The following is a 24,552-nucleotide window of genomic DNA, read 5'->3' as shown; positions in this document are numbered from 1 at the left end:
ACAAAATAGTAGTAGTCATTAAGTCTTATATGTAGAATCCAGAAAGCCTTCTTTTATTCTATCTAATGGAATCAAGATGTGGTGATTCGGATTTCCATTATGCCGTCATCCTTGGCTTGAGCGTTATGAAAGGCGAAAGATGTCTCGAATATTGACAGCAGAACAACTACATGCCAACCTACGAGTATGGGTCCAGTATATATATTAACACTGCTCGTGACGAGTGTGCTGTGCATCTGACTCACTCCGTACAACGCACACGTGATGCGTATACAAATAGGTCTGCAGTTGAAGTCTTTGATAGTTGTTTTTTGAGAGGAAAGAGAAGAAGCTATCTGCAACTTGCATAGGAGATAGGATGACATTCTGTACGGTTTTATAAAAGCTATAAGAGTCTCACTATTGTTGGACCCATATCGAATCAACACGTGTGGTCTTAGGTTATCCGTATGCCGTACATGAATGTATTTCATGGAAGAATTCGTATGCTTGGCGATCCCATCCTCCCATGTCTATCCGGGGTAAATAAGACTCGCACGAGCCATGACTAGAGAATGGGGCAGCCTAATTGCGATGTGCAGCCGTCGCATTGTATTAGCTCTATGGAACAAATTTCCCTGGTCGCACTCGTAAGGAGTGATTGCCGAGCGGCTGAATCCTGAAAAGAAAAAGAAAATCACATAAATTATGGCATTGACGTCGCGTCAAAGGCCATGGTTTGATATCATGACCACTTTCGAGTTGACTTGGCTAGCAATAATTGCATACGAGTAATGTCTCTTGAAGATCAGCAAGTTCCATGTTGTCTTCTACATATCCTTCCGGATATCCTGGACATTCCTATTGAATATTAACAAGAGTTACACCTATATATCGGCAACACTACGTGTACACTGCAGTGTAGTCAGTCTCCAAGATGCCATAGCGACGGCAAGCTTCAAAGTTTTGAGTCAAGGCACATGAATATGGAAATCTGGTAATATTTCTTTCAGTCATAGTATATCGGAGGCTTACGTGATGTTTGCTTCTGATCTGCGATGGAAGCGTCAATAGTTCGATATAGAGATCATAGCAATCAGAGCATCTGTCTTGGCACCACACGCTACCTCCCAACATCGTCCTGGGCCGGATATTAGGATACATCTGTATCTTCTAAGCCTTTCCAGGGTAACCTAGCTGATTTAATCGGAACTGGAGGTGGCCAAATTCTGCAATATAGCGAGTTTCTGGGTGTTGGCAGTTTCGCTTACCCTGTACATGGCCCTTGTTTTTTTAATTCAGGGAACTGGAGTCAGATGCCGCGAGTAAGTGGCATAAAAAATACATGTTAGTTGATTCATATTTTACAATACTTGCAGCTACTATACGTCAAAGCAAAAGATATGTCTGAGGTTCAGGAGAGGCTGAGCTCCTGTGATAGTAGAAGCATGCTCCATGACGTCAGTGAATCTCCGATATCAAGACACGTGGATGTAATACTTGGAAGCATTCCCAACCACCTAAGCCTTTTCATATGTAATGAAAGTCTCAATATGAGTTCGATTGGCTTGTATCTGCAAGTCATTGGATGAATAATGATACAAGATGGAAATACAGGATGACAAAGGTGTCGAGCAGAAGAGGCCATGGAATGACTTGTCGCGACGGGCGCGCCAGGAATGGGAAATCAAACCTTAGGCCTTTGATACCCCTTCCCTTCCTCTCCTCCTCCTCTCCGCCCCCGAACCCTTGAGTTCGTGTGCCTTTCGTCAATCAGTGTATGCCAATGTGTGAGACAGCCTCGGCAATAGATGCCAAGAGTCGACCTGGACACTTTTGTACTACTGCTGACGGCCTGGCGAATGTTGATTATGAAGTTTGGGGCCTGGACCTATGAGATGTGAGGAGAGAGGGACAACCGACATAATATAGACTAGCCTATGATACTCGCAGTAGAACAAATAGCCAAAACATCGAGACATGTAGAGCCAAGAAAAAAAGGCCTCACACGACACGGACTCTCAAATGGAGGATTGCTCGTGCCTGCGTCCAGTTTCTGCATACGTGTATCCGGCAACCACAGCGATGTCAATTCGACAGCGTGGCCCTGCATACTACAAGCAAAAAGACCTCTCCCCCCTCCCCATTGATGCGGAGGCACAACGTATGTATACGTGTATGTGTATGTGTGTATGTGTGTGTGTGTGTGTATGTGTAATGCTGCTTACCGTACATCAAGGGACTCAACAAGACGATGGAATTGACATTACTCACGGTATATACACGCACGTAAATGCACTGGGAGTCATCAGATGTCTGGAAATGTCGGGTTCCTACTGGCTTTGCGAGGGAACTCCGCTTCGACGCCACCAATTGTTATAGGTAATAACATTGGATACTCGTCAAGCCCGTACTCTCTCGTACGTGTGTGTAGTGCAGCCTTGGAACCCTGGGCCTGGGTTATCGTGGCTTCACCGCTCCAGAGTTGGGAGAAAGGAGGCCGGGCTAATGCGGCATTGGACATATTGGCGTTTTCATTAGCTACACGATTGACAATGAGTACGGATAGACAATCTGATTCGTTACCACCGTCTCTCTTTTCTGATTTTTTTTTCTTTTCCTTTTCGGTAAGCGGAAGAGGAGAGAGAACTTTCCCCTCGTATAGCCGTTGTCGGTGACACTAAGATTGTTCTTGTTTGACGAAATCGGAAGAGGAAGGGGAGGGTCCCATTGAGGGGCCGTGAGGGTCCATTGTATTTCAACCCCCTACTTCCCCGTGGACTCGTCATTCTTCCTTTCTTCCCTCTCTTTTTTTTTTCTTCCTTCTTCTTCTTCCCACTCCCTCACCCGAGAAACAAGCAATCACACCTTCCTCATCGACTTCCTGCCAACCGGCTTACCCCCCCTTTTCTTCTTCTCCCCCCCCCCAAGACAGCAACCTCCTTCTGATTTGAAAGCCCCCGCTACCCCGCCATTACCCCAAACCCACCTCATTAGCTATCACAAGCTAAAGATCGAGGCGCCCTTGACCTCGATCACAGAAAGTCGCAAAGACGTTCTCCAACCTCCTTAACTCGTGAGTTCCTCCTCCCGGCACATTATGCATTCATAAAGTAGACGCAGCTGCTGACAGTCTTTCGCAGGGTGCATCACCCGTTCGCCGGAGCCCGTTGTTCTGCCGACAGCGGAGGAGCAACGGACTCGATCCATACTCAGTAAAGGGTCCACAGCTCTCCAAGAGACGAAAAGTAAAAGCCATGGCTCCTCACGCAGATGAGCACACGGGCTCCTCGAACGGGGCGGCGCCTGCCAACAACGGCCACCCGGCCACCGCCGCCCATGATGTTTTCACCGTCAACTCTCCCAACGTCACCTACACCGACGCCGAGATCAAGTCCAGGTACACTTACCGCACCACCAAGGTCGAGACGGGTGCCGATGGCAAGTTTGTTGCCACGCCTACCGAGACCCTGTATGACTTCAAAGTCGACCGCAAGGTGCCCAGGACGGGCATGATGCTGGTCGGCTGGGGTGGTAACAACGGCACCACCGTCACGGCCGGAATCCTCGCCAACCGCGGCAACATGGTTTGGGAGACCAAGGAGGGCCCCCGCGAGGCGAACTACTACGGCTCCATCGTTATGGCGTCGACCATGAAGCTCGGTACCGAGGCCAAGACCAACAAGGACGTCAACATCCCCTTCAACCAAGTCCTCCCCATGGTTCACCCCAACGACCTCGTCATCGGCGGCTGGGACATTAGCAAGATGAACCTGGCCGACGCCCTGGACCGCTCTCAGGTCCTCGAGCCCACCCTCAAGGCCCAGGTCAAGAAGCAGATGGTCAACATGACTCCCCTCCCCTCCATCTACTACCCAGACTTCATCGCCTCCAACCAGGAGGATCGCGCCGACAACGTCATCGAGGGCAGCAAGGCCTCCCTGGCCCACGTTGAGCACATTCGCAAGGACATCCGCAACTTCAAGGAGCAGAATGGCCTCGACAAGGTCATTGTCATGTGGACCGCCAACACGGAGCGCTACGCCGACCTTGTCCCCGGCATCAACGATACGGCCGACAACGTCCTCAAGGCCATCGAGCAGGGAAACGAGGAGATATCCCCCTCCTCCGTCTTCGCCGTCTCCTGTATCCTCGAGAACACGCCCTTCATCAACGGCTCGCCCCAGAACACCTTTGTTCCCGGTGTCATCGAGCTGGCCGAGAAGCACGGCGCATTCATTGGCGGCGACGACTTCAAGTCGGGCCAGACCAAGATGAAGTCGGCCCTCGTCGACTTCCTCATCAACGCAGGCATCAAGCTCACCTCCATCTCCAGCTACAACCACCTGGGTAACAACGACGGCAAGAACCTCAGCTCCCAGAAGCAGTTCCGCTCCAAGGAGATCTCCAAGTCCAACGTTGTCGACGACATGGTCGAGGCCAATTCGGTCCTCTACAAGCCCGGCGAGCACCCGGACCACTGCGTCGTCATCAAGTATATGCCCGCCGTTGCCGACAACAAGCGTGCCCTGGACGAGTACTATGCCGAAATTTTCCTCGGAGGTCACCAGATCATCTCGTAAGTTTATATGTACATTGAGCTATATATACATACGCACACACACACACACGCAAGGCCACATAGGGCTTTATGTGTGGACAGTACTTGAACTTGCAAAAAAAACTTGCCCGCTGACTTTGACGTAACGCACAGCCTCTTCAACATTTGTGAAGACTCCCTCCTGGCCTCCCCCCTCATCATTGACCTCGTCATTCTCGCCGAGATGATGACCCGCATCCAGTGGAAGGCCGCCTCGTCCGATGGCACCGTCACGGCCGAGTACAAGAACTTCCACTCGGTCCTCAGTGTCCTAAGCTACATGCTCAAGGCCCCCCTGACGCCTCCCGGAACTCCCGTCGTCAACGCCCTCGCCAAGCAGCGCTCTTGCCTGAACAACGTTTTCCGCGCTTGCGTCGGTCTCGAGCCCGAGTCTGACATGACACTCGAGCACAAGCTCTTTTAAGTGTTGAATATTCTCCGAAACTCTCAACCTTGGTGCCGGTGTTGAGGCTGTAAGAGGCGCGAGAGAGGGAGGTAGAGGCGTTATTGTCCTCAATCCCACTCTTCTTGTCGATCCTGACCGATGGTGAACCACACCCGTTACTTTCTTCCCCTCCAACTTGAACAACTGTCCCTACCGATGAATTTTTTGAAATATTTTTTTGGTAGACTGGCCTGGCCTCGAGATTGAGAGCCTAGCGCGCAAATGAAAGCCTTTCTACGTCCGCAACTTACATCGTCATCCTCCTTGTAGCCGTGACTGATGCGCACAATTGTGTTTCAAGCGCTCGGTGCATACTTGATAGGGCCATCAAATGAGCTGAGCCTTGTAGATGGAAGCCAAGTCTGTAGAGTATGGACGAGTATTTACCTCAGTTGAAACGGAATACAATGTATAGCTGTTGTGGGCCTGGCTCTAACGGTAAGTAGATGCGAGCACCTTGAGGCAAAGGGAAAAACAAAGCCATTGAGAATCATTTCGTAAACCGATCGATTCTTCCTTGTGCGATTCCTTTATTCTCGTATGTCTCACAGATCAATTCAAGTGGCGGGATTGTAGGTGTTATGTACGATAGTATGCCTGGACCTTGTCTTGTACATGTCAGCCGCAGGGGTCAACGCGCTGTCTACCATTTTGCGGGTGGCGGGTGTCACGCGTCATTAGACAAACCCGCGTCGCGCGTCTCGATCCAAGCCCAAGCTCCACGTCCACTTTACACGTCCCATGTCCTCCTCCTCCACCGTTCTTCACTACACCGTACTGCCTCATTCTTCCCACAACCATTCCGCCATATTACCGTCAAACCTGTTTTTCCTCTCCTTCTATTTGATATTCGGACAACCAGCATAGCAAGGGTTTTGTTTGTGTGTTCCTTAAGCATATACAACTCGCTCATTCCCCCCCCCGTTGCGTGTTCACACGCACACGCGCACACGCACATCACAACCATGGCCTCGACGCGTTCACCATCACCCACGTCAGATGCCGGTTCGTCTGAGCATCTGTCCCCGCGAGCCAAGATTAATGCCCTACTGGCTGGGCTTGACAGCAGCGACGATGAGAACACCGCCAGCAAACCCCACCCCACTACCAAACTCACATCGACAAGGACAGTGCCACCTCGACATGATTCCGACAGCGAGGAGGAGGAATCCGACGTTGAAGTCAGGCCGAGGGGTAGGCTTGCCGCCCGCATGAATGGCGCTGTTCCTTCGAATACCAATGCTGGAGGGTCTAAGCAGGCTCCGCCACAAAAGAACGCCCCTGCTCCTGTTACCACTGCCAACGACGACCAAGAGGAGGATGATGATCTTCCTGTTGCCCCCAGGCGTCTGCAGAGGAAACCTCGAGAGGACTCGGTTCTCGAGAACATGGCATCTAGGGGCTCCAGCCCCGGGCTCTTTGTTTCTTCACCGGTTCGCCCCTCGCCGACAAAACAAGCACCGCCCTCGGATGCAGAGGATGACGACGAAGACATCCTGCCCGCTATGAAATCCGACCGTTTCAAGGCTCTCGTCGAACGCAAGAAGCAGGAGCGTCTCGCTCGTGAGGCCGCCGAGGAGGCCCGTAGGGCAGAGCGCCGAGCTCAGCAGGATAAGCTGTCCTCGGAGATGGACCAGCTGGTCTCGGACGACGGCGGCGACATGTCTGACATAATCGACGACGATGGCGGCAGGATTCTCACGCAGAACGCCAACCGCCGTCCAGAGGCACGAAAGGCGAGCAAGAAAGCCGTCGAGGAGATGAACCGTGAGACGCAGCGCATGGCACGCAGCATGCAGCTCGCCCACGAGGCCAGGACGCGCAAGAAGATCACCAAGAACAGTCTCTTTGAGAGGTTCAACTTCCGGCCCGCCGGCCATCCTATGCCCGAGCCCAAGGCGGCCAGCTCCAGCCTTCCTGGAAGCCCTCCATCCGACGGTGTGGATGCCAACATGAAAAATGCGGACACTCCGCCCAGCTCCCCCCCTGTTGACGACGTTGATCCTGACGACAAGAAGGCCGTTGAACAGGAGCAGGAGCAACAGCAGCCTATCTTCGACAAGGGCAAGGGAAAGGAGGTAGTCGTCCCTGAAAATCTCAGCAAATCGCTCAAGGACAAGACGAAGCGTCGCATCCGCGTCAAGATGCCCCAGCTGTCTGTGAACTACGTCTCTGTGGATTCTGACGACGAGCTCGAAATCACCCGTACGACAAGAGACAAGATCGACGCCATCTTTGCCAGGCTGCCCGCCAAGGACACTGAGACGCACTCGCTCGAGGCCCTACGCACCTTGGCTCAAGTCCGGTCCCCCAGCAAGGAGAAGCGTCGCAAAGACGACCACTCGGGCATGACCATCGGTCAGCTTGAGGTGTACCTGTACCAAAAGGCAAAACAACAGGCCAAGCTGGAGCGCGACCGTCGACTGGACATACTCAAGGCCCAGGGTGTCGTTGTGCAGACGGCTGAGGAGCGCGAGCGTCAGATGCAAGAGGTCGACGACATTGTCGCCAAGGCACGCAGAGAAGCCGAGCATATTATGCAGCAGGAGCGCGCCGCCGCCAAAAAGAACAAGAGCGCCAATGGTGAAGTCGACCCCTTGGCCTGGGATGATAGCGAAGATGATAATTACGAGGACCCGGCAAACGAGGCTGATGGTGAGGCCTCGGGCCTTGAACTCTCAGGATCAGAAGACGAAGAGGGCGAAGCTAAGGATGAGGATGAAGAAGAAGAAGAAGAAGAAGAAGAAGAAGTTGGCCACGAAGATTCTGCCGTGATTGATGTCGCTTTTGAGGATGACGGTGCTTCTGAGGAGAGCGATGCCGAGGACCAGCTTCCCGCAAACGTCAACAAGATGCGGCGTTCAAGGAAACAGGCTGCTGTCCTCTCCGACGACGACGAAGACAGCAACACTGAGGTGCCCAAGATCGAAGCAACACCGAACCCCAAGGTCAGAATGACTCATGTATCTCCCAACATTCAGGGTGCGACCACCCCCAACGCGCACGGCTCCGTCCTCCGCTCAGCAAAGAAGACGTTCATACCTGGTCTCCCTGTCAATGGCCCTGCTGGCCTCGGCCTGACGCAGATGTTCGCTGGGACCATGGATGACAGCCAAATGTCGCCCACCAACCAGGGTGGTTTCGTCCCTACGCAGTCAATGATGCCTGACTTCGACCACTTCCCCAACTCCAACTTCTCTGCCACCATGGACACCACGGCGCCGTTAGACACGCAGGCGGTAGAGACGCAGCCTATGACCCAGAACGGCATCCAGCTCAACCTGGACCCGGCGACACAGGTGCACTGCCTCGACAGCCTCATGAGGGACGATGTGCCGCTCACACAGCTCTCCGAGCTCATCGAGCCCTCTCAGGATGGCGGGTTCCAGGAGCACACGCCTCTGAAAGAACGTTTCATTGACGCCCCGCACTCTACCATCGACACTGTCGTCCTCAGCGGCCAGGGTGAGCCCGCAGAGCAGCAGCAGCAGCAAGATTCGCCACTGGTCCGCAAGGGAAGGCTTCGTCGCAAGATGGAATCTGTCGCTACCAACGACACCGTGGTGGAAAGCTCCCTTCCTCCGCCCCAGTCCCAGTCCCGGCCGGCATTTGGCACTATGCAGGACGCGGCCAAGAAGGAGGAGAAGATGAGGAATAAGCGGGCGGTTACGGAGGAGTTCGACCGCAAAAAGAGCAAGGCCAAGGAGATGGTAGAGGAGCTCGCTGAGGAGTCCGAAGATGAATATCAGGGTCTTGGCGGGTACGATGGCGAAGACAGCGATGACGAGTCGAGTGCGTCAGTCAAGGACATGATTGATGACGCCGTGGGTAACGATCCCGATGAGCGAAAACTGGCAGCCTTTTATGCGTGAGTTTCCCCCCATTTGCATGGAGAGAAAATTTCAATCAATACTGACAGATGATGTTATAGGGACCGTGAACGTGCGAATGATGAGAAGCAAGTGGAGCAGCTCTTCAAGGACATAACTAACGGCATGCTGCGACGCAAGCGCGGCGCCGATTACGACCTTTCGGACTCGGACGATGACGGCGAGGCTCGCAAGAAGCTGAAGCGTCGCCAGTTTGCCAAGATGCAAAAGGCCCTCTTTTCCGACGAGCGTGTCAAGAAGATGGCCGAGAACCCGGGCAACGAGGCCTTCCTGAAGACGATTGAAGATCGAAACAGCGATGACGACATGGACATCCTGGACGTTCAGGAACCATCGCAGTCTCAGTCGGAATCTCAGTCGGCAGACGAGAAGCAGCAGCAGCAGCAGCAGCGAACCGTCCCTGATAGCCAGCCCCGTGCTACTACCTCAGGGTACAACAGCAACAGGCCCCCTGCTCGTCAGCGCAGGACAGCCAACGGCAGGAAGCCCGCCAATATCGGCGAGGTGCGCGAGACGCTATCCGACCTCCTCGAGGATGAGCGCTTCAGCTCAGTCATACCGGCTACAGAGGCCAGTTCCGGCAGTGAAGACGAGGGCGATGACGACGAAGAAGAGTCTGGCTCCCAGCGCAGCAACAAGGAGAACCGTGTTCCCATCCACAACAAAGGCAGCAGCAACCCTCGACGCACAGCCACCGGCGTCGTCGACCGCCTGAGTCTGAAGCGTAAGGCCTCTTCCTCGTCGGTGTCCGGCTCGCGCATGGCCTTCTCGGCCGCCCAGGCCGGCCCCTCATCGTCTTTCAAGGTGCCCGCTCTCCTCCGCCGAGCGACAACCAACTCGCTTATGTCGACCGGGTCATCCGAATCGTCGGCATCTGGCGCGACTAGCAGCAGCAATTTCGCTAGCGCTGCTGGGTTCGGAGACGACGCCAAGGTCAAAAAGGTTGCCACCAAGAAGAGTGGTGTCAATGTGGTCAGAGGCGAGAGTGGTGCTAGGTCTAGGCTGCAGGAGAATGAGAGGAGAAGAGAGGAGAGGAAGGTCAAAGGTGCTGAGAGAAGAGTGGGTGTTGTGGGCGGTTTGCTTGGAAAGGGATCATTTGAGTAGGCGTTTATTTCTTCTTTCTTTTCTGGTTTTTAGGTTTGGCGTTGGGAAAAGGGTCATTACATATATCATTGGGAGTTGGGCAGTCTATATCCAAGCAAAAGCTTACAGGTCATGATGGGATGGATATATTCAATATTCTTTCTCCAAGAGAATCAAGAAGTAACGTTTCTCGAGGTCTAAAAAAAGGCCCATCTAATTGGTAAGTGAGTGATGCTGTCTTGAACATCAGAATTGGATATGGTTGTGTACTCGTATCGTGTGAGGTCAGAGGGCGAGAGTACCACAACATAGATAAATATACTACCGCTAACTTTCAACAATTCAACGACCGGTTCCGTGGTCTAGTTGGTTATGGCATCTCGTTAACAGAGTTTCTAAACACTGTTCATCCGAGAAGGTCCCCGGTTCGATCCCGGGCGGAACCACATTTTTGCTTCTTCACCAAGCTAAACCACCCCTAGTTGCCGCCTCCCCCCCCCCTTTTCTTCTTACACTTGTCCTTTTCTCTCCCCTCATGATATTGTACATTGGAGTGTACGAGCAGCAGTCTGTTGATTTCGTGTCTTGGCTTATAATATGCTATTCCTATGTGAACGACACGCTTACAACGCCCGTCAACCCGGTGTTGTGTCCTTTTTTTCTGGTGGAAACTTAGTGAATTACCTATGTGCAGATGTCAAATGTCGTTACATGTTGGGGGATTTTGTGAGCTGTACCGATACCGAGGACTCGGAGTAAGACATACATGATTTTCATGTATTTGATGAACGATGCATGCCGTTCATGTATGGGAGGAATAAGTCACCATGGCCAATTTGAAGCAACCAACCAACTCTGCAAGATCTGTTTGAGCAGTTGGATAATGATACCTTCCCTATAAGAGCTCGGAGAACAAATTCGGTTGTGATGTCGACATGCAGTTGCCTACTGTATCATGCATGGATCACATTGTATTTACTGGACCCTACGAGCATATTCGTACTTGTGCATGCTGCATGCAGTCTTCTTGACATTGACACTCCCCCCCCTTTCCTATGGCCCGACCCAGTCCGTTTGCTCTACCCTCTCTCTCCCTCGCCTTTTAACCACACTCTCAGCGCCCCAAGTCCAACAATTCACAAGGTTTCGTGGTCTAGTTGGTCATGGCATCTCGTTAACAGTTTCCTTCCTCTCCCTCCTCACAGAGAGTCTGAAAGCTGCTTTCCCGAGAAGGTCCCCGGTTCAATCCCGGGCGAAACCATTGATTTTGCTCCGAGAAAGAAGGGTATTATGTATTTTTTTTATGTGCACATTATTCTATTTTAGATGGTGGATTTGAATTCCAAGGTGGGTAAAGGGGGGGGGGGGTGGGATATTTTGCGAGTAAGATAGGTGTGTTGTTTTGATATTTTGCGAGTAAGATAGGTGTGTTGTTGTATATTGTTACAGTAAACAGAATAAGACCCCTCCTTTTAAAAAACTAATAAAAGAATAATATATGTACAAGTGTGTGTATGCGCCTCCATGCTCTCGTGTATGTCTGTCTATATTGTAGTAGGAATCTTTTTGTGTGTTTTGTTTTCGTTCTGGCCCGTTTATGTCTATGAAGAAGTCGACGGTGGTGCTAGCGAACCGCTTGGAAAGTTGGAACCCTTGAGCCCGAGAATCCTCTTGATCTTGAGCCACATCTCAAAGGCCTCAAGCTTGACCTCGACACGCATGTAGCCCAGCCAGGCGGCAAAGACGCGAACGGCGTTGGGAGGCCAGAAGAGGGATCCAGCAGCACGGATGTTCTCGAGCTGCTCGAGGTAGACGGTGCGCATGCAGTAGCGGGCGAGTATCATAAAGCTGCGGATGGGGCCCTCGCGGGTCTGGAGGTTCTCGTCGAGGCTGCGAGTAAGGTCGTTTGTCTTGAGGATGAGGAGGATGATGCGGGGCACGCGGGCGAGCAGCTGGACGAGGTCGACGATGAGGCCCTCCTGCAGGGATCCACTCATGCTGACCTCCTCCTCGGACGAGCGAGCCTTGAGGATGGAGCCCTCCTTGCTGACGACGCTGAAGTCGCGGCCCGTAATGGCCGACGCGAACAGGGGGAAGTCCTTGTCCTCGATGCCGGCCACTTCGTGGGCGTATGTCTTCATGCGCGCCATGTCACCGTCGATGACGGCCAGCCACATCTTGGCGTAGGACCGGCGCAGGTCGAGCGGTATGTCGCGGTAGAGGCCGTGGTCGTAGAGGATGATGTCGAAGTTGGGCCCACGACCGAAGCGGCGGCGGGACTCGTTCTTGCGGATGGCAATATTGCCGCCGTGCGGGTCGCAGTGCAGCGGGGCGCCGTCGCCAAAGATCATCTCGTTAAAGATGCGGCCCATGGTGGCCGACACCTCGTCACGGTCGATGCCGTTAGCGTCCAGGTACGCCAGGTCGTCAGGCCGTGAGCCCGACTCGCACGCCATGACCAGGATGCGTTTCCTGGCCCACAGCACCTCAGGTATCACCAGCGGCATCTCCGGCATCTTCTCGGCGAAGTGCTCCCTCATCCGGTTGGCGTTTTTGGCCTCCTCGGTGAAGTCGAGCTCCAGCGGAAGCGACTGCTCCATTTCGTACGAGAGCCACTCAAGGTCGTACTCGGGGAACACCTTCTTGAGCGTCGTGAAGGTGTATCGCGTCAGGGCCATGTCCAGCGGCAGGTACGACTCTAGTTCCGGGTGCTGCACCTTGACCGCCACCTGCCGGCCCGTCTCCTTGATGGTCGCTAGGTGCACCTGCGCCAGCGATGCCGCGCCAATAGGCTCTGGGGCGAAATCGGAGAAGTATGCCGATAGGTCCTCCTGCGTGTCCTGCTTGAACATTTTTTCGATCAAGTCAAAAGGCGATACCGGGCACTTGTCCTGCAGGGGGATGAAGGTCGTTGTCCACTCGGGTGGGAGGAGGTAATTCATGGCACTCTGTAATCATGACATTAGCCCCTTGCGCAGCATTTCGTGGTGGTGGTGGTGGTAGTGTACCAAGTGTTGTCCTAGTTTGATGAAGATGCCACCATTCTTCTCCAGGACCTTGAGTGTGCGCTCGGCGCATCGTTTGTGACACGCGCGCAGCAGCTTGTCCTTTTCTTCTTCGTCGTCGATCGCGTCTCTCCGATTTAGTGTCGTGCGGTAGCTAGAGAAGAATGTCGAGAAAAAGGAAAACGATTAGCCAGAGGCCGATGCCGATGTTGTATAGGGATACATCGTCAGCTCACTCGTTGATACAGAGCGCCAGACCGGCAACCACGCGACCGGTGCGCTCAACCGACTCATAGCCATTCTTGATGTCATCGGTGAAGGCTAAGGTGCTTGCGCCGAGAGCAGCGGTACCGGAAGAAGCGTAGACGAGGATGCGACGATTGCGACTGCGACCGTTACTCCCGCTGTCATCTCTGCGATTACTGCTGCCTCGCGATGGGAATGCGGCAGGCTTCGTCGTGGCAAATGCCCTGCTAGTGAGACTGCTGCGTGCCGCCACCGAGCTGCTCGGACAGGCGCAACATGTCCATGTCCGTGTGCTGGCGGCGCGAGTTGCAATACCAGTCAATGAGAAGGCCTTCATCAGAGGATTTGGTGCAGCGTCATCGAGGACGTGGACGGTTGGAGGGGTGAGATGCAAGATAAGGTAATACAGTCTCTTTCTCTCTCCCTCCGGTCACGGGAGTCGGGTACTACCGCAAGACCGGAGAAAATGCTGCCTCCCCAGCGAAAATTATTACGTAATCTAAAAATGGTGCATTATGTACGCTTTTTATACATATGCCTCGCGTCATTAGTCATAACAGGCAATCCCCTTATTAAGTTGGTGTGGGTGGCCTAAAGGCCTTGGAGGAAGGGATTGTAATCTGTACAGAATATTGTTGTGATAGTGATCTGAGGGTGTGGCTGCAGTCACCTTACCAGTGGCGGTAACCCATCAACATATCTCAACCCATTCTTTGACTCATTACCGTTTTTACATATTTCTAACAGCCATCCAACGTAGGACATAGCTCTAGATTCTTGTCAGCATCGCAAGCCAGATAAGAAAGAACAGAATGGCGACGGAGCACGATGCCATAGAGCTCAGCGCCGAGTCCACCTGGAGACTCGGCGACGGAGCACGCCCTATCCTTAGCACTGGTCCTAGTACTGCCAGGTCGCACTCATCGTCGTCGCTCCCACCGTACCGCGCTCTATCGGAGGAGGATGACGGCTTAATAGGCGGGGGGCTCCCCGAACCTGACGTGTGCTTCACATCGGTTCAAGCTTTGATAGACACGATTGATAACTTGCCGCGGGATTCCAATGGCATCGTTGTCGGCCGGGTCACGCCAGGCAGCTTCGACGAGATCCGACGCAGGCGAGATGCCGACAGCAGGGGGTGGAGGCTCTCTTACCTAGCTGACCATTACTTGGCCATAATGACGGTCCCAAGCTTCCCGCACGATAGTCTCCATACGGCACTGAGCCATCGTCTGAATACAAAGATAGAAGGCATGGGGCTCCTCGAGAGCTGGTCGCCAACGGCCTAGACCACCTTCCCGGCCAACCGCAACCCTGGTGCCTCTCAGGGGGAAGGCGACACCGGAGGTCGGCCGTCCGGGCCAGGTGACGGCGATGGCGATAACATGTGGCCGACGATAGTCTTCGAGACTGGCTATTCGCAGACTCTAGAGAGCCTGCGGGCTAAGATGGGGTGGTGGTTCTCCACGTCTAGGAACCAGGTCAAGATCGTCGTGCTAACCAAGGCCTTCCCAACCGACGAGGCCACCAAGCGCATCTTATTTGAGCAGTGGCGCGTGGAGTCGGCCCGGCCACCACGCCCCGGTGCAACGACTACGCGGCTGTTCAATGCAACGTCCGGCACCGCTCTACAGCCAATTCGCACCCAACTGATCAATGTAGTCTGGGCCCTCCCGGGCGTACTCTTCAGCGACGCGACCGACGCGCAGAAACGAAGCCTGGATTCGTATAGTGTGACCAGGGGTCCATTGTCGCTAAGCTTTACCTTCCTCTTCCTCCGGCCCCCCGACCTCCCTGTTGCAGGGGACATCATCATCCCGGACCGGGACCTTCAGCTATGCGCAAGGCGAGTGTGGGTGGGGTGAAGGAGCACGATCCGGCCATAAAAAGCTCTAATCTTATGCTCGTACTTCCTTATTATCAAGGGAGCATTCACAGACTCTAGCCTATTGCTTAATCAGTACTCTAAGCTACCTTGACAGTACTACGTTTCCAAAGACATATATGGACGGATGAGGAAAGTGAAGTCTCGCACAGAAGGACAGGCAAGTAATGAGACTTCGCAGTCAAGGGACAATCAGGACATGGGAAAAGGATTTAAAGGTAGGGGCTGTATGGCATGGTCACTCATCTCTGCCTCCTCTCTTTCCTCTATGACTTCTCTGCCTCTTCATACATAGAGACCTCAGACTTCTTCTGAGGCCGGCTTCTGACTTGTAACATTGAGGATTCCTTATGATTTCTTCTTGTGAGCCTCGTCGAGCGGCATTTGCCCCCAATAATGACGGCTTGAACGTCGTTATTGGCGGGAATCAAACCCCTATCCCCTATGCGTTCCACTCAGTATTGACCACACTGGGCATCACGGTATCCGTTAGAATGTGGATGCCGTTGCAAGGCGCCACCAAAGATTCAGAGACGGATGTTGATTGATTGATAGCAATCGTCAGACATTTCACTCTCTGATGATTACATAAAAAATCTTGTGTGTGAGTGTGTGCGTGGCGGAAGAGGTGGCGGGATATTCCTGTATAGGTACTCTGACAATAGACAGGCCTCGTGACATCACAGTAATAATGAGGTGAGTGAGTCTAAGTCCACTGAATAGCAAAAGTGGCAGGATCATAGACTTCTAGCGAACATGATTCTCTCCCCTCACCCTTGCCTCTTTTGATCTTCTTACTCTTCTTACCCCGACACCACACTGTCGCCCCCAATATCGATGCCCTGAAGCTGTTTTCCACCATGCCACCGAGGCGCAAGCAGATTGAGGTTTCCACCACAGCAGACATCATTGTCTCCTACGTCGGCAAAAAGTCAATCCTTTGGGAGCCTGCCGAAACAGATAGTAGGCAAAGTGCCGAGAAACCAACCACTGATCCCACCAACCAAGAAGAGCAGAAAAGGGCCTATGGCGCCTTCGTCAGGAGCGAGATCGAAAGGCTGTCCAGCCCCGCCGCCGGAAAGCCTGCTAGCAATAAACTTTGTGGACGGATCCAACAGAGAAGGGACCTTGTTGCTCTCCTGGCGGTGGTTTTTGACCCAACGTCAGACGTCAACCGTGTGCTCGGTATACCTAGAGATGGATTCTCTAGAGAAGAGGAGCTCAAGTTGTCGGTCCACACTAGCTGCTCCCGACTGGGTAGCATCATATCAGCCTGGGACATGAGTGCAGGCGGCGCTGCTCGTGATGGTACGAGAGAGGAGAACAAAGGAGAGGGCAGCGACCTTGAGGATGACGAGCAAGAGGAACAGCAGGACGCGCCTAAGACGCTTACTTCCAAGTCATCGAAGAACAAGTTGACTCGCGGCAAAAGCAGAAGGAAAATGACCGGTAAATCTACCGAGGCGAACCGCAGTCCAGCGGACCTTAGCGCGCAGCGCCATGTTCCAACATGGTACGGCAGTCGTTGTGTGCTTTCCGGCCTCATCAAACCGGAGGGTGCACACATTGTCCCAGCGAGGACTGTTCGTGATACTGATATGGATGTTATCTGGGTGCTTTTGAAAACATTCTGGCCCCTTCCACAGCTGGAGGGCCTGGGGGTACAGGGCTGTGAAGTCACAAATGTCCTTCCTCTGTGCCCAGATGCTCATACGCTGTGGGACCGATTCTATTTCGCTCTTCGCCCGATCGAGCATCCTTCGAACTCAAAACACAGACTTTACCTGTAGATGGTGTGGCTCCGGAACCTGGACATCGAGGGAGGTTTAGAAGCCGGGTCCTGGGATCACCGTGCCCTCGGAAGCATCGCTGACTTTCGCCGAGGTAGTATAAGTGAGTCTCAGTACCCAGTAGTCCATCACGGAGATGTTTACCTCCTGACAACAATCGACTGCGAAACCCACCCCCTGCCAAGCCTCCGCCTTTTGCCTATTCAATATGCAGCGCACAAGATCACGGCCGGCATACGGGCTGCTGGCGCTCTCCGAGTCATCTTTAGCGATATCCCTCCAGACGACCCTGGGCCAGCCGGCTACGACGTCGATGTGCCGGACGAGTGGCAGTCATTGATCGAGGCATCTGTGGACGCTGGTGTGCTGGGACGACACGGAAGAATGGCTTTGGGGCCGTGCTTTCACCCACCATAATATTGAAGAGTGCCTAGAAGCTGGCATTGAACTACCGGTCCTCGAAGACGACGAATAGAAGCCGTCATCCTCTGACCTAAAAGATGATGCTTCCCTAGAGAAAGTCACTCATGTAGACTCGGCACAGGGAAAGGGCAGTAAGAGGGAGAACCATGAGGAGGAGGCGAAGAGTGCTACGATGGACAAGTTGAGGAAGATTGCCGATCGACTTTCCATCTCCCGTGCAAGGAAAAAAAAAGACATGATATTGGCAGGGGTTACATGAATACATGTAACCTCACACGATGTATTGTATATTCTCCATCCACCACCCATCTTATGCGCTGTCTATCTTCAAGCTGCCACTAAGCGTCGATGCGCGCTGTATCGATTCTTCTCAGTGGAATCACCAAGCCGGCCATGATGGATACGCCGGTAACGGCACAGATCAGCAGAAATGCACTCTGAATACCGTCCGAGTAAGCATCGAGAACGCCCATGAGCTCGTCAGACTCAAAGACCTTGCGTAGGTCTCCAGCGCCGATAGCCAATAACTGCTCTGGGTTCACTGTAGGAGCCATCTTGGGTAGATTGATCAAGACGCGGTTGAGAAAAATCGCCTGCGTAGCCGACACCCATATCGCGCCACCGAGAGTCTGGAACTCCATCAACATTGCCGTGGCGGCTGGCAAATCGGCCGGCTTGACACTGGCTTGAGCAGCCATTAGGGGTACTTGGAAGCCAAAACCAAGGCCGACGCCTGCGACAATCTGAACCCCCACCCACACTCCCGTCGTGGTGTTGATGTCAAACAGATAGCAGAGGCCGCAGCCAAGAGTTCCGATAGCCGACCCGACGACCATGGTGAGCGTGGCCAAACCTGTGTTGGTGACAATGACGCCGGAGACCAGGACGGCGGCCATAGCTGGAATGATGAAAGCCAAGTTGTGGGCACCAGCGAGCACAGCAGAGTCGCCGAGGATGGCCTGGAAGTATAGGGGGAGATAGTAGACCATGGAAAACAGAGCGCCGCCCTGGAAGCAGATGTACACCATCGACATGCCGACGAAGCGGTTCCCGAATAGCCTGGGGACCACCGTTGCCCTCTCATCTTGCCACCACTCGACAAGTCCGAACAGAGTGCAGGCCACGAAGCAGACTACGAGAAGCGCTATGACAGTTCCCGAGTTCCAGGGCCGGGTCACGCCACCCATCTGCACAGCAAGGAGGTAGGTGACGATCCCCCCCAGCAGGAAAATCGAACCGATAGGGTCAAGACGGAGCAGTCTCTCCCGCAAGGGTGTCTTTTGAGGTTTAGCGATTGACGGGAGGCGCAGAAAAAATATGATGCCCAGTACAGGTGGGACGCCAATGGGAAGGTTGATATAGAAACACCTGGAAGTCTCATGTTAGCTTGTTATCAGCAGGACTGGATGTGGGAATCATATGTATCTACCATCGCCACGTGAGACTGGTGGAAAATGCTCCGCCGACGAGAGGGCCCAGGACACTTCCGATACCAAAGATGGCTCCGAGAAAGGCGGTATGATTCGCCCTCCTCTTAGGCTCTGAGATGTAGGCAACGATGGTATAAGAGCCTGAGCCGACGCCGGAGGAACCAAACCCGGCAATGACGCGGCCGGCGATGAAGGCCGGCGACGAGGGCGCAACAGCACAGATCAGGCTGCCGACTTCGAAAATGAAAACGGCTGTGAAGAAGCTCATTTTTAAGGGGAAGCTCTGATAGATCTTGCCCCATGTCGACTGGAAGCCGCCTGCTGTGAGGAAGAAGGCAGAAGCGTACCAGGCCTGATCGGTGATGCTGTTAAACTCGTTGGTGATGGCTGGAACAGCTGTTGCAACAATCGTCTGCGCAAGTCAGTCATCGACCAAGAGCCCAGAGAGATAGAGATAGTGGGATACGGAACAAAGCAGAACGAAAGGAAGAGCCCATACCAGGTCCATGGCAATCAAGAAGATGCTCAGCATGAGCGAAACCATGCTGACCCACAGTGCGAAACCTGTAAGGTATTCCGGTCTTCCAGCAAGAGTCTCATCTTGTCGCTCTGCCGGCAGCCCTGGGCCATCATCGTCGTGAAGCTGCAGCTCAGACATGGAAACGCCAGGGGACCGGCGGGAGCTGGCGGTCGAGTTGGTGAGGTGGCGCGCAGCATTGACTTCATCCCAATTGTTCGCCATGCTGGATGTGCAAGGCGTCAAACACGCTGTACAGGAATGGCGCAGACAGTTCCTCACACCCAGGTAGCTTCCGTGTAGTCAGTAGAGGTTGCGATGAAGACCAGAGAATGTTATGGTGTAGAACAAAGTCTCCCATGGTATATGATGAGCAAGCCGTGACTGTGCTGTTGTGTGGTTATCGCGCTTGACGATAAAGGATAGTAATACCCTGCTGCTCCTCGAACTCCATAATGCTCTGAGGCTCGCATTCGGATATCAGCAGATGAGCGAAGCAAAGGGGAGGGGGATTTCAAGGACCTCCACGGCACGGGAACAAACGCAATCCCACCCAGCATCATGGACAAAAGGGAGACCGCACGATGGTGAGCGCTCGGACATGGCTAAAATCGACTTTGAGAAGCCAGAATGTCCGTCCATTCTGAAATGCACGCGGCACCCGGGCAGATGAAATCACCCGACGGGATGACTGTCCTCCCGCAAGACGTCTCACCCACACCCTGCGGGATGCTGCGTATGCGATGTACCGGTACCCAGTAATCCGGATAAGCGGCCATCCTAGGATGACGAGATGACATGTATGTATCGTATGGTGGCCGCTTGCTCACCCCCTTGTCTTGGAAAGACCGAAGACGCGATTCAAGCATGAAAGGCGGCCTAGCCAGATGGGGAGCGGCCCGTTGGTCCAGCACTCTGTAGACCGCAATACAGCACGGAGATCCGTTTTCTTTGAACTTGATTGCTCAAATTGATGGCCGATGCAGGTGGTCATCAGTTGCTCAACGTTGGTCAGATACATGAAGAATTGAGATGGAATACGGCGTTTGCGCCCAAGCTAATCTGCAATACATATTACGAGGTACATATACATGTAGGAGATACCCCCCAGCCAGGAAAGCCCAGTCTATCCTCCGTGGCATTGCCGTATCTGCCGGCCCGTCCGAAAGCTGGGATTTCCCATCCCGGCTATACTTTGTCGTATGCGGGGTCGATCAGAGTGCATTCCTAGTGCCGCTGGGATCTAGGGGCACAGGGAAGGCCGACATCGTGCATGCCGCATAAGCCAGGTATAGGTACATGTATGCATATATGCGGATTTGTGGCACCGGCTGGCGGCCGCCCAAGTACACGTAATCCGAAGGGAACTCTCTACGTCGGACATGGTCGAGGTGGAAAAATCCACCTCCTTTATTGGGATTGATTGCAGCTAGCGACCTGGCACTGCTGAGGCATCCTTCTCTGAATCTGTACAAGGCGGCCCGATCCCGTTTGGGCCGGAAGCCGGCTCCGGGCGCACGTCCAGTGTTAGCCAGCACCATCCGTCCCGGTGTGGGGCGCCGATGCAAGATGCTGATGGTGATGCCGGTGGGGTATTGCTGGCCGATACGCCGTGTAAGTGTCTATATCGTCAGTCCAACGAAGGAAGTATTTATGCCATGGGTGCGTGCCACGCGGTTGATATATGTCGACGGGACACATCTCTGAGCGCCTCCATCGACCTTGACCCTCCTTTTCAATTGCAAAAAGAAACAGAGGAAGAAGAAACACCCCCAAACCTCCCATATCATCGTCTCATAACCAAGATACAGCCATGGGTAGCGTACCGCAGAAGCAGCCCACCGAGGCCGAGCTGCTCGCCACCAGTGCCGGCTATGTCCAGACCTTCCCTGCGCCTGGTCTTCGCCGAACTGTCCGCCACATCACCGGCCACAACGACAAGGGCGAGGGCATCTTCATGACCACCGACTGCGGCGAGCACCACCGTATCATTGGAAACGAGCAGGCGCTTGCCAACATCATCTACTCCACCAAGGAGACCCCTGTTGATATGGCTGGTGATGCCGACCTGAAGTATGCCAAGGAGAACGAGGTAAGGTGACATACTTGGCAAAAAAAACAAAAAAAAAAAAAACAAACCAAACTCCGTGCACAGTCTTCTATTTCATGTCATGGGCCATTTTCTGACGTCTACTGTCCTCTTCAGCCTGGACTGCACATCCACAATGGCTCGGTCGTGCGTATGATGGACTTTGCTCCCGACGTGCTCTCGCCGATGCACCGTGCTGTCTCACTCGACTATGGCATCGTGATCGAGGGAGAGTTCAAGCTGATCCTTGATTCTGGTGAGACCAGGATCATGCGACAGGGTGATGTCAGCGTGAACCGTGCTTCTGCTCACCAGTGGCACAACATTACCGGCAATGGCACCCTGCCCGGCCGGATGATGTGGGTTCTCCTCGACTGCAAGCCGCTGACCATCGCCGGCAAGGAGCTGGGAGAGGAGCTCAACGAGCTCGCTCCTTACTATGTTCAGAAGTAGATGGATGAGTTATGAACCATGGCTTGGAGGACAATCAGCACCTTTGTATAGCTTGATCAGATACTGGAATCAATGAGCAAACGAGAGCACGTATATGCTCCATTATCCCCCATGCACTATGATTATGATGTAGAACCGTAGCATGAGTTCCCCAGAGAAAAAAAACAAAAGATGTAATAATGATTATAAATTCCTATAAGCTCACCTTTGATTGCGCCTTACCAATACCAGACTTAAGGTAGTGTTAGATGCGGCATTATCGTACACAGTCACCTTTATATATATCGGCAAACGTCATATCATGTGGTAGTCAGGCGATGAAGGGTTTCGGTATCATCGTTGAAGCCGAGAACATCGTCCCTGATACCGGAGACAGCATTGATTGATGACAAAGTACGCCAGCCGAGTACGTCAGTTTCCCATGTATGACCATCGATTTAGGTAATGTGTAAGAACACTCCCGTACAGAAAAGTCTCTAGCGCTCCAGTAACTCTCCTCATCAGCTTCCGCCTATGCTCAAGAGCAAGAAAATCCTGTGTGGTCCAATGTAGTCTACACCTTCTTCTTGAGATTTGAAGAATACGCCACCCTGACTCTGTCCAAGCCGAAATCCCTGTAGAAGAAGAAATCCTAACGAACGCTGGTTAGCATCATCTCCCTCAATGTTACCAATCTCAACGTAATCAAACTACACTCCCCAGAAACGTACAAAGATAGTCCTCGGGAAGAACATGTCTAGGAATCGTATGATGCCGGTAGCGCTGCCAGTCCAAAACCAAGGGGCTGGAGACCTTTTCAGGCTCTGCGATACGACATTGGACGCGTACTCGAACCGGCTAGTTGCGTCTGTATGTTTTTTTTTTTAAGTAAATATTCGGAATCACCGCTGAGACTGTTGCGGACCATTGACTTACTTATCACCGTTCGTCGAACGTGGGACTCAAAATCGGCTGCTAGAGGCGAGTAATACGACCCTGCATGCTCTGTAAGCAAGATGGCCATAAGCGTATTAGGCAGAGGTACTGCTTGCCTTCTGGGAGCTTTCGGTGGGCATCATTTTTCAAAATATTGGTCCCGACCTCTCCGGATATTACCTGAGATGAGCAATTAGGTCAGAGCTGAGCGAACAGATACATGACGATCCTGGACGGGCACTGGATCACTTACACAGATGACCCTCACTCTGTTTGAAATATCCTGTAAGTAAAGTGTCCCTATACGGCGTAGGAGAGAGGGAATCTTACTTGAAGGGAGACATCTCCAGACGCAACGTGTTGGAATAATGGTGAAGTGCGGCTTTGGAAGCATTGTATGACGCTTGGGGCATGTCAGCGCGCAGTTCGAGGCTGGCCAGAGTTCCTCACTTCATCTGAATGATACATGTAGCTTACCTCCATAGACGTATGGCACAACGCCGCCAATAGAACCAATATTGATTATGGCACCAGAGGCCTTGATGAGCATGCCATGGAAATAGTGAACCATTTGCATCGGACCGAACAAGTTCACTTCGAACATGCGTCTCACAGACTTGACGTCGGTGTCGGTGGCAGGCATTGTATAGCCTAGAGTTGAACACACACACACACACACACACACACGAAATCCTCAGCAGACGAACCAGAATCGACCAAGTCTATCAACCGTGACTTACATATTCCGCTGAGTGAGAATCAGCATCCCGCTCAAAAGACTTATGATAGAGTTCAAGTTGGTAGCAAACTTACGCGCAATTCACCAGGATGTCCAGGAAACCGTCGGTGAGAGCCTGGATCTTCTCCTTCAATCCCACGACTGAACTCTCGACTGTCACATCCAAAGGAAACCAGGTGATTCCAGCCGCAGTCAGATGATCACTGTTTTCGTTCGGGAGTACCGTGGCGATGGCATGAACACCCTTCTTGAGGTATTCCTTGACGAGGGCTTCGCCGATGCCACCCTCCCCACACCTAGAAGCCATTGGGATCTTAGCATTAAATGAAACCTCCCTCAGGGATACAGTACCAGGCTGAAAGCGTACCCGGTGACGAGCGCAAATTTCTTCCTTTGATCCATCGAAGAAGAATATTCAATCAAGCAGATTGTAAAAGGAGATGGCCTAGGTGCTGTGGGCAAGCTGAAACAGACGGAAGACTGAATTATCTCCCTGCCTTTCTACCAAAGACATGCTATTAAATCAGCAGCATCTGTGCAGTGTGCATCCGGTCAGAGTTACATGTACGGACACGTGCGTGTAAGTCTGCCAAACCCCCGAGTACATTTCTTGACCGTCAGCACTAAACCACTTCCTCTGCGGACCGAACGGTGTCTTGAGCACTGAGGGTCGGACTCGATTGGATAACACCCGTCTCCACAGGCCCGTGTAGGGACGTTGGGGCCTTGCCGGTATGAGGAATAATTGAATTGATGGAGGTGAAATCGGGGACTTGGACGGGGACCTTGTCTGGACAGAATGTGACGTGAGATTAGCCGCCGAGAAGGCACATATTGATTACCCCAGAGAGAGGGAGGATCTCGGTTGGTAAGCCTCCAGTACGCTCCTATTGCAGTCTGTATCCCGATGTTAGCCCATGCTACTTATAGTATCCATGTCTGGTTGGCAATCGACACCAGATACTTCACTCAATAGAGTGTTCGACCGTGTGTCAGGCTGTTAACCGTATCCTGTGGATATCTGGATCCTGCCACTCTTTCTCCTTCCATTTCACCTCAAGTC

At 53.0% G+C, this 24,552-nt stretch overlaps 7 protein-coding genes across 7 annotated transcripts; 5 read left to right on the top strand and 2 right to left on the bottom strand.

The window, feature by feature from the left end:
- Positions 1-3,236: 3,236 nt before the first annotated feature.
- On the top strand, positions 3,237-5,003 carry GMORB2_0952 (myo-inositol-1-phosphate synthase; the record flags this gene model as incomplete). Its single annotated transcript, XM_035462936.1, has 2 exons — positions 3,237-4,503; positions 4,714-5,003. The coding sequence occupies 2 exons, from the start codon at positions 3,237-3,239 to the stop codon at positions 5,001-5,003; spliced, it is 1,557 nt and encodes a 518-aa protein (XP_035324360.1).
- A 986-nt stretch (positions 5,004-5,989) lies between these two features.
- GMORB2_0951 (mediator of replication checkpoint protein 1) lies at positions 5,990-10,018 on the top strand (the record flags this gene model as incomplete). The annotated part of the gene is made up of 2 exons (XM_035462935.1): positions 5,990-8,892; positions 8,956-10,018. 2 exons carry the CDS (start codon positions 5,990-5,992, stop codon positions 10,016-10,018), a joined length of 3,966 nt encoding a protein of 1,321 aa, XP_035324359.1.
- Positions 10,019-11,598: 1,580 nt separating this feature from the next.
- GMORB2_0950 (uncharacterized protein) lies at positions 11,599-13,585 on the bottom strand (the record flags this gene model as incomplete). Its single annotated transcript, XM_035462934.1, has 3 exons — positions 11,599-12,945; positions 13,006-13,156; positions 13,239-13,585. The coding sequence occupies 3 exons, from the start codon at positions 13,583-13,585 to the stop codon at positions 11,599-11,601; spliced, it is 1,845 nt and encodes a 614-aa protein (XP_035324358.1).
- A 475-nt stretch (positions 13,586-14,060) lies between these two features.
- GMORB2_0949 (uncharacterized protein) lies at positions 14,061-15,113 on the top strand (the record flags this gene model as incomplete). Its single annotated transcript, XM_035462933.1, has 2 exons — positions 14,061-14,432; positions 14,538-15,113. 2 exons carry the CDS (start codon positions 14,061-14,063, stop codon positions 15,111-15,113), a joined length of 948 nt encoding a protein of 315 aa, XP_035324357.1.
- An 880-nt stretch (positions 15,114-15,993) lies between these two features.
- On the top strand, positions 15,994-17,340 carry GMORB2_0948 (uncharacterized protein; the record flags this gene model as incomplete). Its single annotated transcript, XM_035462932.1, has 2 exons — positions 15,994-16,794; positions 16,924-17,340. The coding sequence occupies 2 exons, from the start codon at positions 15,994-15,996 to the stop codon at positions 17,338-17,340; spliced, it is 1,218 nt and encodes a 405-aa protein (XP_035324356.1).
- A 344-nt stretch (positions 17,341-17,684) lies between these two features.
- On the bottom strand, positions 17,685-19,518 carry GMORB2_0947 (MFS transporter, DHA2 family, glioxin efflux transporter; the record flags this gene model as incomplete). Its single annotated transcript, XM_035462931.1, has 3 exons — positions 17,685-18,714; positions 18,776-19,188; positions 19,276-19,518. 3 exons carry the CDS (start codon positions 19,516-19,518, stop codon positions 17,685-17,687), a joined length of 1,686 nt encoding a protein of 561 aa, XP_035324355.1.
- Positions 19,519-21,106: 1,588 nt separating this feature from the next.
- Positions 21,107-21,835, top strand: GMORB2_0946 (Cupin domain; the record flags this gene model as incomplete). Its single annotated transcript, XM_035462930.1, has 2 exons — positions 21,107-21,385; positions 21,500-21,835. The coding sequence occupies 2 exons, from the start codon at positions 21,107-21,109 to the stop codon at positions 21,833-21,835; spliced, it is 615 nt and encodes a 204-aa protein (XP_035324354.1).
- Positions 21,836-24,552: the final 2,717 nt, after the last annotated feature.

This window comes from Geosmithia morbida, assembly GCF_012550715.1.
Source record: "Geosmithia morbida isolate 1262 chromosome Unknown scaffold_1, whole genome shotgun sequence".
In the NCBI taxonomy this organism is placed as follows: domain Eukaryota; kingdom Fungi; phylum Ascomycota; class Sordariomycetes; order Hypocreales; family Bionectriaceae; genus Geosmithia; species Geosmithia morbida.
The sequence above is the reverse complement of the archived record's forward strand: the minus strand, read 5'-3'. Positions and strand labels throughout refer to the sequence as shown.